This window comes from Leucoraja erinacea, chromosome 3 (genome assembly GCF_028641065.1).
Source record: "Leucoraja erinacea ecotype New England chromosome 3, Leri_hhj_1, whole genome shotgun sequence".
Taxonomy (NCBI): Eukaryota; Metazoa; Chordata; class Chondrichthyes; order Rajiformes; family Rajidae; genus Leucoraja; species Leucoraja erinaceus.
Window position 1 is genome coordinate 78,251,643 of NC_073379.1, and position 13,477 is coordinate 78,265,119.

The 13,477-nt window shown below is 47.6% G+C and overlaps 1 protein-coding gene across 3 annotated transcripts in view; it reads right to left on the reverse strand.

The window, feature by feature from the left end:
• cep78 (centrosomal protein 78) overlaps window positions 1-13,477 on the reverse strand; it is a 134,841-nt gene that overhangs the window by 66,247 nt on the left and 55,117 nt on the right. For all 3 annotated transcript variants that reach the window (XM_055633027.1, XM_055633028.1, XM_055633029.1), the window contains 2 exons: window positions 6,850-7,024; window positions 2,734-2,847 (listed from right to left, as the gene is read on the reverse strand). In XM_055633027.1, the coding sequence (XP_055489002.1) occupies window positions 2,734-2,847; window positions 6,850-7,024 (289 nt within the window). The remainder of the gene's footprint in view (window positions 1-2,733; window positions 2,848-6,849; window positions 7,025-13,477) is intronic.

The following is a 13,477-nucleotide window of genomic DNA, read 5'->3' on the forward strand; positions in this document are numbered from 1 at the left end:
GTACAGCATTTGAGAAAGTCTCTCATGGTAGTTAATCCAGACAATTAAGATTTTATAAAAACAACGGAAATGTAAAAGTAGATGGGTTTGTTAGTAACCTTGCAAACAATAGCAAAATTGGGGGAATTGTGGATAGTGAGGAACATTTTCAACATATAAAAAGTCAAATTTATTCGTCACATGCACCAAACAAGGTACAACGAACTGAATTTGCCAGCAGCGATACAGCTGAAAAAAAGAACACACAAATCAAATATTTTATTTGATTGCTTTTAATTTTGTAATTATTTTATCTGAATAATCTAATAATCGTTTTACATCTAAATGTCATTTCATATTTGTTTCTTTCCAATGCTTATAATGTTTTATGTAAAGCACTTTGAATTACCTTGTTGTTGAAAGGTGCTATACAAATAAACTTGCCTTGCCTTGCCTTGCCTAATAAAATCCAACACAAACATCCATCACAGCATTCTTCACTGTGGTGGAAGGCAACAAAGTTCAGTCAGTCCTTCGCCCTTGTTCATTTGTGGTCAGGGCCGTAAACCCTCCGTAGTCGCCGCTACAGACGGCCGGATGTACAGGGCCTCTCATCGGGATGATTGAAACTCCGAAGTCGGGACGGTCGAACACACTCCGCGGCTTAGAGTGCCACTTTCTGACCGGAGACCGCGGCTTCAGGATGCCATAGGCCACAGGCCGGCGGTCGGAGCTCTTCTCCGGCGATCCACGGCAAGGGATCCCAGACTCCAGATGCTAAGTCCACGCCACGCCCGCGGCTAGAAGCTCCGCAGACCACAGCCCCATGATGTTAAAGTCACCAGGCCAGCGATCGGAGCACTCCTCTCTAGCGACTCCCGGCAAGGGTTCGCCCCCACTCCGCGATGGAAAAGTCCACGCTGCGCCTGCTGCTGAAGCTCTGGGCCCAATTCCGGGAAAGGCCACTCCAATCCAAGCTGATAGGCCGCGAGAGGGGAGGCGGAGAAGTGACATGCAAAAAGTCACCTCTCCGTCGAGGGAGCCGACTCGCAGCGCCCACAACTGACCTAAGTTCCTACAACATGAAATAGATCTGTCACAGAAGTGGACAGAGAAATGGCAGGTGGGGTTTAATCCAAGTAGGTGGAGATGTTGCATTTTGGGAGGTTGAATGTAAGGGGAATGTATACAGTTAATGGCATGACCCTTAAAAGCATTAACGTAGAGAGATCTTGGGGTCCAAGTAACTCCCTGAAAGTGGCAACACAAGTAGATATAGTAGTAAAGAAGGCATATGGTATGCTTGCCTTCATAAGTTGGCACATGGAGTATAAGAGTACAGAACTCGTGCTGCTGCGTTACACCAGCGCAATGGGGTTTTTTTCTTTACACTCCGGTGTTGTGGCTATATTACATTCTTCAGTTAATAATAGATATATATTGGATTCAAGAATCTTCACATGGGGATTTTAATTTTGCAAATAAAGTGTAATGTTTGGAAATAAAATAATCCCCATGTTCCTGTTTATCTGCTACTTCATAATTCTGCGTCAAACTTAATTTAGCACCTCAATTTGGAGCATGGTAGAACTGTGCTTTTAAAATTACAGAAATTGTGATTCAAAGAAGTTTCAAGGTCAAGGTCAGTTTATTGTCACATGTACCAATTTAGGTACAGTGAAATTCGAGTTACTATACAGCCATACTAAGTGAAAAGCAACAAGACACACAACCACATAAAAGTCAACATAAACATCCATCACTGGATTCCACATTCCTCACGGTGATGGAAGGCAATAAAGTTCAATCTTCTTCCTCTTGTTATTTAACCAGCGGAAACAGTCATAATGTGGCCAGTTTGAGTGAAAACCTGCAAATTTACCAAATGACAAGCTCTTTTTTGAGGGATCTTTCAAATAAAAACCATTGTAGATCGTGGACTACATTAAAATTACAAATTCTGTAAAATATCAAAATATTAATAGAATATTAATGTCAGGAGGTGTCAGGGGTTTGGGGAGAAGGCAAGAGAATGGGGATAGGAGGGAAAGATAGATCAGCCATGATTGAATGGCGGTAAACTTGATGGGCCGAATGGCCTAATTCTGCTCTATCACATATGAATATAAATAATAATAGAATTATTGATTTATGCATAAACTAATAACTAAAGAGTTATAGAGCATGGAAATAGGCACTGCAGCACAACTCATCCATGTTGACCAAATGTCAATCTGAGCTATTTGCCCACATTTCACCCAAATCCCTTTAAAACCTTCCCATCCATGTACCGGTGTAAATGTCTTTCAAACATCAAAGATGACAGAGGTATGGTGGCACAGAGGTAGAGTTGCTATCTTACAGCGCCAAAGACCCAGATTCGATCCTGATTACGAGTGCTGTATCTGCACAGAGTTAGTACGTTCTCCCCATGACCACATGGGTTTTCTCCGGGTGCTCCATTTTGCTTCCACCATCCAAAGACGCACGTTTGCAGGTTAATTGGCTTTGGATAAAAATTGTAAATTGTCTCTAGTGTACAGGGATCATTGGTCGGCGCAGACTCCATGGGCGCTGTATCTCTAAACTAACCAAAAACTAATAGCATTGAATGATTTAATATTCAGCATAATTTTATTTTACTGATGCTGCCTATTTCACTGCAGCAGGCAATTCAGGTGCATGAAAATTTACATTACACTTTGTTTTTCAACATAAAATAGATCAGCAAACTAATTCTAATATTAAACTCACCGATTAATGGGTTTTTTCGTACATCCAAAACAATTAATGTAGTACTAGACTGTAAGCTATTGAGCAAAGCTTTGGCTCCTTCATTAGACATGCCACACTGTTGCAAATCAAGCGCTGTAATTAAAATAAAACACATCATAAATTAATTTTATGCCATTAGTAAAAGGTTCATTATTTCCACCAAAGATAAAATTTCCGTCAAATATATATAGCAAAAATAAAGCCAAGCAGATAAGCCCAAAGCTTCCAGGCTGGTTTTATTGCTTGATCAAATCTCTTAAAAGTACATAATAACAGTGACCACAATTTAAAAAAAAATGTTATTGACATAAATATAAAGGGAAGTCGATTTTATAAAGTGTAACCCTTTTCTTCTATTCTCTTTTACAAGCTTCCTCATAAATCGTCCCATCTTAGCTGGCTTAATTAAACGTTACTGCTTTTGTTTTGTGGAAATTACCAGTGGGCCAATTATTTTTTTTTGTCTGTTATTAATCAGAGCCTTTGTAATTATGTTTGTGAATTCCATAAATTGCTACAGTGGACACAATTTGCAATAGCAACATTTTGAGTAAGTGACCATTAAGAAATAGCATCACATGTCTAAGTCTAGATGGTATAAGGTCCCGAATTAATGGGAAAGAAAGTTCAAGAAGGGATCAGAGAGTAAGGTCAGAGCCAATTATGAGCGGTGTGAGAGGGGAGGTGAATACCGAAGTCAAAGTATGAATGCGCGAAGTACAAGAAAAAAGTGGACGAGCAAGAGGCTCAGTTAAAAATTGGCAAGTATGATGTTGTGAGAATAACAGAGACATGGCTGCAAGAGGGCCAGGGCTGGGAACTGAATATTCAAGGGGTATACCTCCTATCGAAAAGCCAGACAGGTGGAAAGAGGGGGTGGGGTAGTAGCTCTGTTGGTGAGGAATGAAATTCAGTCCCTTGCAAGGGGTGACATTGAAACAGGAGATGTGAAGTCAGTATGAATAGAACTAAGGAATTGTAAGGGTAAAAATACCTTAATGGGACTTATCTACAGGCCCCCAAACAGTAGCCTGGATATAGGGTGCAAGTTGAATCAAGAGTTAAAATTGGCATGTCGTAAAGATAATGCTACGGTTGTTATGGGAGATTTCAACATGCAGGTAGACTGGGAAAATCAGGTTGGTACTGGACCCCAAGAAAGGGAGTTTGCGGAGTGCCTCCCTGATGGATTCTTAGAGCAGCTTGTACTGGAGCCTACCAGTGAGAAGGCAATTCTGGATTTTGTGTTGAGTAATGAACCGGATTTGAGAAGGGAACTCTAGATAAAGGAGCCATTAGGAGGTAGTGGCCATAATATGATAAGTTTTAATCTACAATTTGAGAGGGAGAAGGGTAAATCGGAGGTGTCAGTGTTACAGTTGATCAAAGGGGACTATGGAGCCATGAGGAAGGAGCTGGCCAAAGTTGACTGGAAAGATACACTAGTAGGGATGACAGTGGAACAACAATGGCAGGTATTTCTGGGAATAATACAGAAGGTGCAAGATCAGTTCATTCCAAAGAGGAAGAAAGATTCCAAGGGGAGTAAAGGGCGACCGTGGCTGGCAAGGGAAGTCAGGGACAGTATTAAAATAAAAGAGAAGAAGTACAACATAGCAAAGTTGAGCGGGAAGCAATGTTTAAAGAGCAACAGAAGATAGCTAAAAAGGCAATACGGGCAGAAAAGATGAGGTACGAAGGTAAGCTAGCCAAGAATATAATGGAGGATAGTAAAAGCTTCTTTTGGTATGTGAAGAGAAAAAAAAAATTGTTAAGACCAAAGTTGAACCCTTGAAGACTGAAAAAGGTGAATTTATTATGGGGAACAAGGAAATGGCAGATGAGTTGAACAGGTACTTTGGATTCATCTTCACTAAGGAGGACACAAATAATTATCCTGATATAGTAGTGGCCAGATTATCTGGGGTAGCGGTGGAACTGAGGGAAATCCACATTAGGCAGGAAATGGTGTTGGGTAGACTGATGTGACTGAAGGCTGATAAATCCCCAGGGCCCGATGGTCTGCATCACAGGGTACTTAAGGAAGTGGCTCTAGAAATCGTGGACGCATTGGTGTTCATTTTCCAATTTTCTATAGATTCAGGATCAGTTCTTGTGGATTGGAGGTTAGCTAATGTTATCCCATTTTATAAAAAATGCGGGAGAGAAAACAGGGAATTATAGACCAGTTAACCTGACATCGGTGGTGGGGAAGATGCTGGAGTCAATTATAAAAGATGAAATAGCGGCGCATTTGGATAGCAGTAACAGGATCGGTCCGAATTAGCTTTCAGCGAATGGTATGTTAGCTTTCATAGCAAAAGTATTTGAGTATAGGAGCAGGGAGGTTCTACTGTAGTTGTACAGGGTCTTGGTGAGACCACACCTGGAGTATTGCGTACAGTTTTGGTCTCCAAATCTGAGGAAGGGCATTATTGCCATAGAGGGAGTGCAGAGAAGGTTCACCAGACTGATTCCTGGGATGTCAGGACTGTCTTATGAAGAAAGACTGGATAGACTTGGTTTATGCTCTCTAGAATTTAGGAGATTGAGAGGGGATCTTATAGAAACTTACAAAATTCTTAAGGGGTTGGACAGGCTAGATGCAGGAAGATTGTTCCTGATGTTGGGGAAGTCCAGGACAAGGGGTCACAGCTTAAGGATAAGGGGGAAATCCTTTAAAACCGAGATGAGAAAAACATTTTTCACACAGAGAGTGGTGAATCTCTGGAACTCTCTTCCACAGAGGGTAGTTGAGGCCAGTTCATTGGCTATATTTAAGAGGGAGTTAGATGTAGCCCTTGTGGCTAAGGAGATCAGAGAGTATGGAGAGAAGGCAGGTACGGGATACTGAGTTGGATGATCAGCCACGATCATATTGAATGGTGGTGCAGGCTCGAAGGACCGAATGGCCTACTCCTGCACCTAATTTTTATGTTTCTATGTTTCTATGAGTCAGCAAGGATTTACGAAAGGGAAATCATCTGGAATTTTTTGAAGATGTAACTAGGAAAATGGACAAGGGAGAGCCAGTAAAGGTAGTGTACCTGGACCTTCAGAGGGCAGATGAGGTTTAATGTGGTTGAATGTGAGGTTATCCACTTTGGTAGCAAAAACAGAAAGGCAGGTTATTAACTAAATGGTGTCAAGTTGAGAAAAGGGGAAGTACAACGGGATCTGGGGGTTCTTGTTCATCAGTCAATTAAAGTAAGCATGCAGGTACAGCAGGCAGTGAAGAAAGCAAATGGCATGTTGGCCTTCATAACAAGAGGAGTTGACTATAGGAGCAAATTGGTCCTTCTGCAGTCGTATAGGGCCCTAGTGAGACCACACCTGGAGTATTGTGTGCAGTTATGGTCCCCTAATTTGAGGAAGGACATTCTTGCTATTGAGGGAGTGGAGCGTAGGTGGCGGGACTGTCATATGCTGAGAGAATGGAGCGGCTGGGCTCGATTACTCTGGAATTTAGAAGGATGAGAGGGATTCTTATTGAAACATATAAGATTATTTAGGGTTTGGACATGCTAGGGGCAGGAAAAATGTTCCTGATGTTGGGAGAGTCCAGAACCTCATGAAGGAAGATGTAAATGTATTCTTATTCCCATGCCACTGCTGCAATTATATTTTTGTAGCTTTTTATAATACTGTCAAAGAAGCCGTGGCAAGATGCTTGTGTGAACGTTGCAGATGGTGCTCATTACAGCACATGCACCAACGCTTTTGGATGGTATTGAGCTTCTTAACTTGTAGGAGCTATATTCATCAAAACAAGTAGAGAGTTTTGCAATCATACTTCTGATGTGCACGCTGGAAAGGTTTAGAAAAACAACAATCAGGATGTCAATTACTTCAACCAACTGCAAACTAGTTAAGGTCAGTAAATTAATTAGAATAAAGAGATCAAATGAGAAATTTCCTATTGTTTCGCTTTAGCTTAATTCCATTCTTAAACCAACAAAACAATTGTTACTAGGAAGCTGTACTGAATCTTTAAGCATTTATCCTGCATTAAAATAACCTATAATCTGTAAGAACTAAATAGCTTAGCATTTAACATATATTTATATTATTACCATATCTTTAAACTCAACTTGCCTTTTAGCCATAAGTCATCTTTGAGGGCTTCTGCAAAAGCAACAGCTCCAGTATCACCAATTAGTGAGTTACAATTCATGGTAATACGACGCAAACCAGTCATGCAATCCAGATCAGGATGCCTGTAACGAAGACTTTCTGCCCAAACTTCACTGTGCCTTTTAGTTGCTTGATACTGTTTAAAACAGAAGGGTACAAACATAACTAAATTTATCTATTTATATCTATATATATATACTAAACCAAGTGGGACCCGTTGGGTCCCGTCCACTCAACGCATGGTTGCGGGGGGGAGGGGGGGAGGAGGGGGATCACACACACACACTAACCACTCCCCAAACACACACACACTAACCACCCCCCTTGGTATTATATTAATATTATTCATTCGCTCCTTTTACCCCATCCCCGCCCTATCCACTCATGCATTGCCCCCAACTCGCATGCGGGTCTAGAGAGGGAGAGGGAGGGGGGTAGAGAGGGCAGAGCAAGAGGGAGGGGCAGAGACAGGGAGTGGCAGAGACAGAGAGAGAGGGGCAGAGAGAGGAGCAGGACAGAGAGTGGGGGCAGAGACAGAGGGAGAGGGGCAGAGACAGAGGGAGAGGGGCAGAGAGGGGGGGAGAGAGGGGAGAGAGGGGAGGAGAGGGAGAGAGAAGAGAGGGGGGAGAGAGGGGGAGGGAGAGAGAGAGAGAGAGGGGGAGAGAGAGAGGAGGAGAGAGCGGGGGGAGGGAGAGAGGGGGGAGAGAGGGGGGGGAGGGGGGGGGGGAGAGAGAGGGGGGCCGCAGTTTTCAGCGATGATCTTTAGTGTTCAGTCGACAAGGCGACTTTTGAACAACGGGGGGAGGACGGAGGGGTGGAAGGTGACTTCAGTCGCATCGCGAGCAGACGGCACGGCAGACAGGTAGATCCATTGTCACATCATCAGCGAAAAAAAGTTGTTTGAAATTCAAATTTTTATGAGATTAGGGAAGATTTTTATTAATGTCAAGAAACAATCTCTCTCTCTCTCTCTCTCCTCCCAGTTCAATTAGAGATTTGTTGGTGCAGAGGGAGGAAGTGGGGGAGGTGAGGAGAAGAAATGTTATTTAAACATTGTGTTTAGTGGGCGAGTGCGATGGGTGAGGTGAGGGAGGGAGTGACCGAGAGTAGAGAAAAGGAGAGGGAGGGAGAGGTGAGGGAGGGAGTGGAGGAGACGGGAGAGAAGAGGGAGGGTGAAGAGGAGGGAGAGGGAGCGTTGGGCGATGAGGGGAAATTAGAAGTGCCTGCGCAGTTGGGGGCTCTGGGTGAGTGGTGAAATATTGCGTTGGGAGAACTGGTTACTTCGGGGGAGCAGGTGAGTAGTGGAAATGGGTTGCGTTGGGGGAATGGGACCCAACAGGTCCCACTTGGTCTAATATCCTTATAACTATAAAACTCTGATCTTGGATGTGTGTGTGTGTATTTATTTGTTTGTGTATAATTACATCTTTACGGAAAAACGACACGTTAAAGGTAAAAAATCTACATATTCCGGTAGAGATTTTTCTCCTGGACTCCAAAATCGCCTTATCTGAAAAATTCACGCTTTATTTCTCGTGTTATTTATGAAAATATTCACAAATCCGAAAAAACGTTGAAAATAAACGAGATGGTCTCGCTGATGATGTCACAATGGGTGTGCTGCGTTCCACGCGCTGCGGGTGATGTCACCCCCCTCCGCCGAACTCCCAGTCCTTTGGTTGATGCCCGCTCCCCCGCTGCTGGCCACTGCCCCCCGCCGCTCTCCCTGCTGCCCGACGCTCCCCACTTATCTCCTCCTGTCCCCCTCCTCCTTTAACCCCATCTTCTCTCCCCCATCGCTCCCAAGCCCCCTCTCTCCCCCTCTGCCTCGCCCTCTCCTCTCGAGCTCTCCCCTCTACCCCTATAATCTCCCCCCCTCTCCTCTACCCCCTCCCCCCTTCCCCAGGTGTGTGTGTGTGTGTGTGTGTGTGTGTGTGTGTGGGGGGGGTGGGGGTGAGTGGTTGGTGTGCGTGTGTGACGCCGCAGGTCGCCCCCCACCCACCCCGCAACAGCGCATGTATATATACAAAGACCACTTGGTCTAGTCTATACTACTAAAAGTCTGATCTTGACCAATTCCCGTTGTTCTGAATATTGATTTTAGAAAAAACACTGCCATTTACAGCTGTGATTTTTGGCCATCTTACTCAGCCCCCCTCCGCTGTGCAAGACAAGAGGATTTATCCCATCGTTGAAAAATAAAAGAGTTATTAGTGTTTAAAAGGCTATCTATCCATCTATAAAAAAGGTTGAGATTCTCTCTCCTGAAGGCCACACCCTTTCCGGAGGTACTATAAAACCCGGAAGTGTTGAGTGCCTCAGTCAGTCTCTGCAAGATGGGGGAGCGAGAGGGTCACGTCTCTCAGTCTGAGCTGTGAATAACACTGAACACATGTCTACTAAATTGTGAGTGGTTTTACTGACCTGTCAGTGCCCTTAATGTGGTTTGAAAATATAGTTTGGAAATGCTAAAGCTGTGTTGCCTTTGGTTTGGAAATGCTAAAGCTGTGTTGCCTAATTAAAGTTGCCTTGCCTAATTAAAGTTGCCTTGCCTAATTAAAGTTGCCTTGCTTTCTATATAATTAAGTCTCATCTTGACCACCTCCTGTTTGCGCTTTATATAGATTTTAGGAAAAAACGCTACCACGTATGGCTGTGATTTTTGGCCATCTTAATCAGTCCCCCTCCACTCATCAGGTGCCGAGGATTTTTCCCATTAATGAAACATAAAAGTTATTAGCGTTTAAAAAATGTTGAGATTCTCGCTCGTCAATCACGCCATGAAGGCCACGCCCCTTCTGGTGGGAGGGGGGAAAGGACTATAAAATCCAGAAGTGTGGCCGTGGCTCAGCCTCTGCAAGATTGAGGGAGAGGTCACGACTCGCTGTCTTTAGTAGCCTTGCACCCGGCTAGAAATGGTATGAAACTGCACTTGAATTTGGTGGCTTTGCGCCCTGCTTGAAGTGGTAAGAAACTTCACTTGAATTTGGTGGCCTTGTACCCTGCTTGAAATGGAATTTCAAGGAATAGTCGTGAGTCAACTGCCAGCCCACCAGCCATGAGTGAGTGAGCTGCCAGCACAACAGGCTTGAGTGACTGATCCGCTAGCCCAAGAATCCATTCGGCCCACAATGTCCATACTAGCCCTCTGGAAACCAGTCCCTTGGAATTGGTGGAGAGGTGCAATATTGTGCTGGGGGACCAGCCCTCCCGTGTGACGCTGGGACCCATCTGATCTTGTGGTCCTTCAGTTTGCGCAGTTTTTCTATTTGCGCAAAAACAGTACACGATAGCGCAACGATTTTTTGCCAGCTCACTCACTGTTTTCCTGTGCTGCAAGTGCAACAGTTTCCCTTCCAATCGGTGGCATTATGAAAAAGTTAGTGAGGTTTAAAAACCTTAAAAACCGCGCTGGCGCAGATTGGTCTCCTCTCCTGACAGTCACGCAGGACGTGACGACCAGGACAGGACAGCGACGCCCCTTCCAGCGCACCATCGCCGCACCGATTGGGCGGCTCATCTGTCACAATAAAGCAGAAGGAGCGGAGCGAGCAGAGTGTGGAGCGGCCAGAGCCTGGCCGACTGCGAGGCCCAATGCTGCAACCTCGAGATCCTGGGAAGTGAGATGGGAGAGTGGAGGGATTGAGGGAGCCTTGCGCTGGTGGGGCCAGGACCAGGCATTGGTGAGATCGGGCGCTGGTGGGGACGGGCCGGGGCGCTGGTGAGGCTAGGGCCGGGTGCTGGTGAGGCTAGGGTCGGGCACTGGTGGGGCCGAGCACTGGTGAGGCCGGAGCCGGGCGCTGTTGGGGCTGGACGCACCGCCCCCCAGTTCCAGCCCCTTCCCCTCTCGTCCCCCTCACTGACTCCTGCCTCTCTCCCCCATGATACCCCCTTCTCCCCCATGGCTCTTCCCCCGTCTTTTCTCAGTTCTCTCCCCCCAGCACCCTCCCTCGCCACTCCTCCCCACAAACCACCTCCCTCTCCCTGCCCCCCCTCTCTCTGTCTCTCTCTGCCCCTCCTCTCTCTTTCTCTGCCCCCTCTCTCTCTGCCCCTCTCCTCTGCCTCTCTCTCTCTTTTCCCCTCTCTCTCTCTTTTCCTCTCTCTCTCTCTCTGCTCCTTTCTCTCTCTCTGCCCCTCGCCCTCTCTCTGCCCCCTTCACTCTCTCTCTGCTCTGCCCCTCTGTGTCTCTGCCCATCTCTTTGTGTCTCTGCCACCTCTCTACCACCCCTCCCTCTCCCTCTCTAAACGTGCCTGTGCGTTGGGGGCTATGCATGAGTGGATAGGGCGGGGATGAGGTAAAAGGAGCGAATTAATAATATTAATATAATATCAAGGGGGATGGTTAATGTGTGTCGGGGGGGGGGGGTTGGTTAGTGTGTGTGAGGGGTGGTATGTGTGTGACGCCGCAGGCCGACCCCTCTCCCCGCAACTACGCGTTGCGGGGACGGAACCCAACGGGTCCCACTTGGTCTAGTACTTATTAAAACCCTGATCTTGTACATGTGTAGATGTGTGTGTTTTTACAACTTCACGAAAAAACTATGCGATAACGATAAAATGTTTACATATTCCAGTTGACATTTTTCCCGTCGAGGCCGGGATCATCTTATCTGAACATTTCATGCTTTATTTCTCGACTTATTACTCAAAATATTTAAATGACGAGCTTTTGCTGATGACGTCACAATGGGTCTGTTCAGCACCGTCTGACACACAGAATCTCCCATGCGCATCGAGTGACGTCAACCCCCCCGACCTCTCCCCCCCTCCCGATATTCAAAAGACGTCGCCGGTGGAATAAAGGACTTGCCCGGAGATGAAGTCGGGCCCTGGACTGGAAACTGCGGCGGCCACCTCGCTCGGTGTCCTCGGGTCGACACCCGCCCGCGGCCTCCCTCGAGTCTACGTCTACCCTCGGCCTCGCTCGGGTCCGCCGCGCGGCGCCTGGCGGGGAGGTGTTGCCTCTACCGCCTCCCCCTCCCTCTCTGCCCCCCCTCCCTCTCTGACCCCTACCATCTGCCCCCCTCCCTCTTTGCCCCATCCCTCTCTGCCATCTCCCTCTCTGGCCCCCCTCCCTCTCTTCCCCCTCCCTCTCTGCCCCCTCCCTCTCTGCCCTCTCCCTCTATGCCCCTCCTCCCTCTCTGCCCCCCATCCCTCACCTCCCCCTCCCTCTCTTTTCCTCCCTCTCTGTCCCCCCCTCCCTCTCTCCCCGCCCTCCCTCTGCTCCCCCCCCACCTCTCTGCCTCCCCCCCCCCTCCATCTCTGCCCACCTCCCTCTCTGGGAGTGGTGAGTATTCGGACCTATGGGTGAGTGGTGGAGTATTGCGTTCGGGAATCATCCCACCCCTATGATGCCGTGCGCCCCCCCCCTCACCCCCTCAATCTCTACTCCCCTCCCTCTCTACCCCTCACCATCCTCCCTCTCTACCCCACTCCCTCCCTCTCTTGCCGAGCCTGCGCAGTTGGGGGCGATGCGTGAGTGGATAGGGCGGGGGATGGGGTAAATGGAGCGAATGAATATTAATATAGTATCAGTGCGTGTGTGTGGGGGGTGGCTAGTGTGTGTGATGCCGCAGGCCACACACCCCCCACCCCCCTACTTGGTCTAGTATATGACTAAAACTCTCATCTTGTTTGTTTGTGAGTCTACCTGTTTGCCTGTCTGTGATTCAGGGATGCCCTGAACTACGGCAAAATGGTATACGACACCGCTACAATTTTTGCACCACCTTACTCACAATTGTCTTGTGGTGTATTTTTTATCAAGTTTCGTTCAGATTGATGTTATAGTTTACAGGTTATTCACATTTTTAACTTAACAAAAGCCCACTTCACGGCCTTCGTGTTGCCCAGCCGCGGGCGCCGTCAGCCATTTTGCCCGACCCAGGCTTCTACCCGCGAGGCCCTGGCTGGGGTTCAACGTGGCGATCCAGGAGGCATCGAGACCGCGGTGGTGAAGCCTCGCAACGATGGGGCCTGGCGGCGATGGACCGCGGCAGTGGTGGGTCCTCGCGGCCGCGGTGGGGCCTCGCTTCGGCATTGGAGCCTCGCGAATTTCAAAATTCGCGGAGAAATATATCTCTCATTTTTGTTTTTACCTGCCTCGTGTCTGGTGGGGCAGGAGGGGGAATAGGGGGAGAGGGGGAGGGGTGGGAGTGGGGGAGGTAGGGAATGGGGAATAGAGGGAGAGGAGGGCAGTGGGGGAGGTGAGCAGGGATAGTGGGGGGATAGGGGGAAGGGAAGAGTGGGGGAGAGGGGCATAGGAGGGGGGTAAGGAGGGGAGAGGAGTTATGGAGGTAGGGAAGGAGTGACTGAGGGTAGGGGAAAGGAGAGGGAGGGAGAGGTGTGAGATGGATTGGGTGAGGGGAGGAGGAGAGGGGAAAGATCTTCGGTAGGTGAGGAGGGAGCGTGGATGGATTGCGGGAGAGGAAGGGGTAGGGAGAGAGAGGGGGGAATGTGGGGGGAGGTAAGGAGGGACAGTGGGGGAGGAGGGGGGAATAGAGGGAGAGGAGGTGGAGTGGGGGAGGTGAGGATGGATAGTGGGGGCAAAGGGGAGGAGTGGGAGAGGTGGGGGATAGAGGGATAGGAG